This window comes from Hemitrygon akajei, chromosome 12 (genome assembly GCF_048418815.1).
Source record: "Hemitrygon akajei chromosome 12, sHemAka1.3, whole genome shotgun sequence".
Classification (NCBI taxonomy): domain Eukaryota; kingdom Metazoa; phylum Chordata; class Chondrichthyes; order Myliobatiformes; family Dasyatidae; genus Hemitrygon; species Hemitrygon akajei.
In genome coordinates, this window is record NC_133135.1 from 61,587,828 (window position 1) to 61,594,161 (window position 6,334).

At 41.8% G+C, this 6,334-nt stretch overlaps 1 protein-coding gene across 1 annotated transcript in view; it reads right to left on the minus strand.

Annotated features, from left to right (window-relative positions):
- Positions 1-353, minus strand: part of ntmt2 (N-terminal Xaa-Pro-Lys N-methyltransferase) — a 42,901-nt gene extending 42,548 nt beyond the window's left edge. The window contains exon 1 of the mRNA XM_073063256.1: positions 3-353. Coding sequence (XP_072919357.1) covers positions 3-162 — 160 coding nt within the window. The 5' untranslated portion in view covers positions 163-353. The remainder of the gene's footprint in view (positions 1-2) is intronic.
- Positions 354-6,334: the final 5,981 nt, after the last annotated feature.

A 6,334-nucleotide genomic window follows, 5' to 3' on the forward strand; every position in this document is an offset into this window, starting at 1 on the left:
ACCCAGAGGCAGTCCCTCCAAGAGAAAGAGGTAGCTGGAAAAAAAGTCACTTCTGATGGTTTTATGCAGGAAGAAGGACATGCTGTTGCGGCACATGCACTCGTCGGTTCTGTCCCAGCGCAGTTTAAATGCGTCGTGGGCTTTTTTCAGCTCTTCCTCCATTTTCTTGAGAGTCTGGAAGGTCACTGACGCTCTCTCGTCCGTCAGGGTAACTGTGGGTTCTGCCACGATGTTGTTTAGACAGCTCGGCGCGAATGTTCTCGGCCCCCGCTTCAACCGGTTGGCGCTACCGTTGAAACTGATCAGGCCCTGTTCCCCCGGCAGGTGCTGAAAACGCGTCGCTCAACATGAATTATAACCCTTCCCACCAACCGGATCCTTTCGCTTGTGAGCTGACCTAATGCGGACACGCTCTGGAGAGACTAAACACTGGTGTTAAAATAATGTTTTATAAGAGGATTTTACTGTGTGAAAGTGACACTCAAATGTTGCAATGATAGCTCGTTGACACTTCAAACACTTCAAAATAGTGGATCTGTAGTTTGTCAATCAATGTAAGGGCTGTTGGCTGATTTTGCATTTTTTTCGATTTTCGTTGAGCAATTGTGCATGTAAAGAGTCACTGGCTCAGTAGGCGAGCCACCACGATGTGTGCAAATGCTTGCGAAGAGATTAGCGTTGATATCAAGTTCGTGCAGATTGTAACAGGACCTGAAAGCTGAAGATTAAAGTCCTAGGATTGGAAGAAGTGATCATGAAGAGGAATAAGTGTAAGTTTAACATAATGAAAGAGAAAAGGAAAAGGTACGGTTCATAATCAAGAAAGAATGCAAGGTGATGTAAGGAAAGGAAATCAGAGGCCGGAACGGAAAATATTAGAAATTGTACAACAAGCTTTCCATTAACATTAAGCAAAATCGTTGTTTATGGAATGCCAGTGTCATGCTGCGTAAAGGAATTCATGTACAACTGAGATTCACTTGGGTACAGAACCTGGAAGCTGTTCAGGTAAAGAAAACAGAAAAGCTTTAAAAACGCATGAAGTCTTATAGAATCGGGGTGAATGATAGTTTGCAAGAAATGATTGCATTATAAATTTGTGAAGAGAGAGAATGGGAAAGTGGGTGAGAAGAAGGTTTGGGAAATAGAGGACAAAGCACATGCCATTGACTAATAGTATTCAAGTAGGGTTGAAAGTACACAAATGCTTTAAAGAAAGCAATTTATATAGGTTGCCTGTACTGTTCTAAAGATAGCATTTAAAAGAAGGATAACTTGAGAAGTAAGAAACAAAAGGATCTAAAGCCTAAGAAATTTACATCTTTGAGAACACCAATACCTCCTTCATAGTAACCATTATTTTTTGCACTACCCCAATGCTTTTCTTTCAATTATTCCCTCTGATAGATTATTCCAAATCATTACCATCTCTAGAATGAATATACTTCTTATGTATTTTCATGACACTATGTGTCCACCAATCATTCTATTAAAATTAACAGCAGAAATATGAAGGAAAATATCACGGAACTTTGAACTTGAAAATTACAACTGACTGCAACTGGAGCAATATGATAGTGGTGGAACACTTTGGACAACAATGACATTGGCAGCACTTGCTGTCTACTCTTTTATTGACCTAGAGAATACGATGGAGGTGCTGCCTAATTGAACCACTGTCATGGTGAAGGTTGCATTGGGCTTCCAATAACTAGATTTGTTTAATGTGAAAGACCAACAATATATTTTCATGTAGGTGCTAGTGTTCCTATTGATCTACCACCTTTGTCCTTTCTGAATGGTTGAGGGTACAGGTTTGGGAGGTATCGGTGAAGATACTTCGGTGATTTAGTGCATGCCATTTTGTAAATGGTACACAATGCAGCCAGGTAGTGAAGGGTGAGAATGCCTAGGATGATAAAATAGGAGTCAGTCAAGTGGTATGCTCTGTCTGTATGGAGACGAGCTTCAGACAGAAAGTGGAGATGCTGGGAATACAAAATAAAACTAGAAAATGCTGGAAAACCTCAGTAGATCAGGCAGCATTTGTGGAACAAGAAACAGCTAACATTTCAGAATATATCTAGGAAATGAGTCATTTCTTCTACTTGTCAGCCCACTCTTTCAAGTTTCAAGTCAAAGGTGACCTTAAGGTGATGTCCCATACAGTAACGGTAATACAGTAAAATGTCAGGGGGAAAGTGTATATTCTGCCCTGGGTATAATTATAGTCTGGCACTTGTGTGGCAAACTGTTATATGCAGTATCATTCCATTTCTGATTGCTATCTAAGTCTTGCTGCAATCACACAATAATTGCTACATTTTTGAGAGTTTCAAATGGAGTGGAACATTGTGCAATCATCAGCAAATGTTTCTGCCATGGTAATAGGAAAGTCATGGGAGACGTTGGACATTACCTAAGGAAATAGTGCGGTGATACCTCAGGGCCTACCTTCAACAACCACACTATGTGATCAGTGTAACTTCAGTCTGTGGAATTGTTTTCCCTTCATAATAGCCCTAGATTGCTTAGCATAAGATCATAAGACATAGTAGCAGAATTAGGCCAGTCAATCATGGCTGATTTATATTTTCTTCTCAACTCCACTTTCCTTCCTTCTCCCCATAACCTTTGACTTCCTTACTAATCAAGGACCAATCAACCTCTGCTTTAAATGTACCCAATGACTTGGGTCTCCACAGCTATCTGTGGCAATGAATTCCACTGATTTACCACCCTCGGGCTAAGGAAATTCCTCCTTGCAAGGAAGAAGGGTAATTCCCATCAAGCTTCTACAAGCTCTTTATGTATGATTATGTATTGCTGGGTTTTATTCCACAGGCCGGTATTTATTCCTCCCTCCAGTATCCATCCAGTTCCCGACTAAAAACAAAAATCTAAAATACTTCCACTGACTTTGTCATGGTCCGGTCCGTGAAATCCACATTCCGGTTCGTGGTCTGGTCCATGTTCCTTATTCCAGGTTTTCTGGGTTTCCCCAGCTTCAGTTGAGGCAGCTGATTCTTGTTTGGGCTGGCCTCATAAATATCTTCAGGATTCAGCCTTGGACTGCTGGATTGTTCCTGTCCAAACCCCTTGACTGTATCCCTTCCTTTCACCCTCCTCCTGGAGCCTTGCTCTGTTTGGAACTGTCTGTCTGTGTCCATGCCTTTGCAAGGAAGGTCCGGCTGTTTTGCCGCTACTTAACATTGGGAACTGTCTTGTCGTGTTCAGTGTTCTGAGTAATGAGTCCTGGCCCTACGTCCTGTATCCAAGGAGGGGTCCTTGCTCGGTGTTTCATGTTCCTGTTTCTCCCTCGATCGAGGCTCTGGGTTCTCGTCATGTCCATGTGCCTCGCCCAGCACAGGAGTACCTTGCCCAGCCTGGTGCTGGGATTCCCTCGTCCTGTGCTGGGGTTCCCTTGTCCAGGAGTCTCACGTCCAGTCCTGTTGTTTCTCCCTTGACCAAGGCTCTGTGTTTTTGTCTTGTCCATGTGCCTCGCCCAGCACAGGAGTACCTTGCCCAGCCTGGTGCTGGGATTCCCTCATCCTATGCTGGGGTTCCCTTGTCCCATCCAGCCTGTCTCACGTCCAGCCTTGTGCCTCTCCTCGTCCTGTAGCCACATCTTGTCCTCGCTGGGTTCTGGAGTCCAAGCCTGAGTCAAGACCCAGGTTCTGGGTCCTTGTCCAGTCTCTGGCTCGGAGTCCAAGCCCGGGCTCCTAGTCCCCAGTTCCATGTCCTGGATCCACTATCCTAGTCAGGTTCTAACCCAGGCCTGGAGTCCTTGTCTCATCCGGGGGCCAGTGTCATGTCCAGTGTCTTTTCTTCCTCTGCTTCCTTCTCATGCCTAGTCCTGTTCCTGGTAGTTCAGTGTCTGTGTCTTACATTTGGGTCCGCTCCCAACACCCCCCATATGACAGACTTTAATTGGTGCAGTTTTGTTTTTGATTCTTCCTCCAATAGAAACTGTTTAGACCAGTTTGCAACCCATTTGTCACAGTGTGCTATGATAATTTCATGAGGCATAGAGAAATACATCATTGAAACTGGCCTTTCAGCCCACTGAAACCTTGATTCATTTACATAAAATGTATATTAATCACATTTTTTCCCACATTCCCATCACCTCCCCCTGGATTCTACCATTCTCCTACATGCTATGGACAATTCACACTGGCCAAATACTGTACCAAGTCACACGTCTTTGTGTTGTGAGAGGAAACCCACTCAGTAAGACAACACCCAAGGTCATGATTCAACCTGGGCCTCTGGCAATGTGTTATATGGCTTGTGCCACATAAATTATTTCCTGTATATTCATTTAAAGGTACCTTAACATGAAGTCGTAAAGCTTAGCAGTATTGCATTAGCCCATCAATTTTGCATAATTTATATTTTTCTTGTGAATGTTATGTATCTGATGCTATCTGTCTGTGATGTTGCTACAATTAAATTTTTCATTGCACCTGTACATACATGTACTTGTGCATATGACAAGAAGCAACTTTCTACTCCAAGGAGAACAATTTCAGATTCTTGACTTAATTCGTATAAATTAATGTTCTCTTCTAGGTCATTTCACTAAATCTGTTCTGCACCTTCTGCACATTTTTCCAATGCTGTGATCAGAATATCACACAAAACCAGAATTTCAGAGTCAGTGTTACCTGTTTGCTTGTATAGGCTCTGTTTCTATTTATAACAGTCATGATCATGTATGCTTTTCTAAGTAGTTTTTTCAAATTTTCCCTCCGTTTTCAATGTTTTTTACATGCAGATCTCTGTTTATGCACTCCTTTTATAACTGAGTTATAGTGCCTTTCCACATTTTTCTTACCAACATAAATCGCTTGGATTTTTTCCTCAAATGTTATTCAGATATATCTCTCCGTTCCATTGGCCTTTCTAAATCTTCTAGAAATCTATTGTTAATCATCTCACAATTAAACACCCTCCAAGTGTAAGACAACATTGAATTTAATTTTACTATATTTCCTTTCTGTATTCAGTCAACTGATGCTTTGACAAAATGGGACATTTTTTCTCAGCTGACCTCCAGAATCTAGATCTTTCGTCTCATTTTGAACCAAGCTGTTATAAGATCTGGAGTTGATAGGATTATTGAAGCTAAATATGCAGATTATTGGTAAGCACTTCTTAAGTATTACATCTTCACTTGCATCTTTCAGTGGATGGATACGATGTTAAGTAGCCAGAATGGATTTGCTATGATTTTTGTAGGCAGGACATAGCTGGCAATTTTTCCAAAGATGGGTTCCAGAGTTTGAATCGAATCAGAATCAAGTTTAAAATCATTGGCATACATTGTGAAATCTGTTGTTTAGTGGCAGCAGTACATAACAATAAAAATCAGTAAATTGCAACAGGAAATATATAAATTAAATTAGTGCAAAAAACACAGTAAAAAGATTTTAAAAATAGTGAGGTCATGAACTAGGGTTCATGGTCCACTCAGAAATCCGATAGCAGAGGAGAAGAAGCTGTTCCTGAAACACTTCAGGCTCCTCTAGCTTCTCCTTGATGGTTACAATGAGAAGGGGGCATATCCTGGATGATGCGGGTTCTTAATGATGGATGCTGCCTTTTTTGAGGCATCACCTTTAGAAGACATTCTCAGTGCTGAGAAGGCAAGTGACCATAATGGGGCTATCTGAGTTTTCAACTTTCTGCAACCTTTTACAATCCCGTGCAATGGTTCTGCACACTAGACGGCAATGCAACCACTTAGAATGGACTCTATGGTACATCCATAGAAAGTTGCAAGTCTTTGGTGACTTACCAATTGTCCTCAAACTCCTCATGGAATATAGCTGCTGTTGCGCCATTTTTTTTTGTAATTGCATCAATCTGTTGGATCCAGGATAGATTCTCAGAGATGCTGGCACCCAGGAACTTGAAACTGATTACCCCTTCCACTGCTAATCCCTTGATGAGGACTGGTGTGTTCCCTCAACTTTCCATTCCTGAAGTCCACAAACAGTTTTTTGTTCTTACTGACATTGAGTGCAAGGTTGTTGTTGCGACACCACTCACCTAGCTGATCGATCTCATTCCTGTACACCTCCTCATCACTTCAGGTGCAATGTACTGTAATACCTTGCCAATTCACCAATGTGTTGATGTGGAAAATTGAAGGATTGCCTATTTTCAATGAATTCATTAGAACAAATACCCCTTCTCTCTGTGAGGTTCAACAATATGGTACATTTTCAACAGACCTAACCAAAATGAAAACAAAAGTGTGATGCCAACAGATACTGAGTGAGCTGCAGAACCCTTCAGTTAGTGGCTGCAAATGGAGATGAAGTCC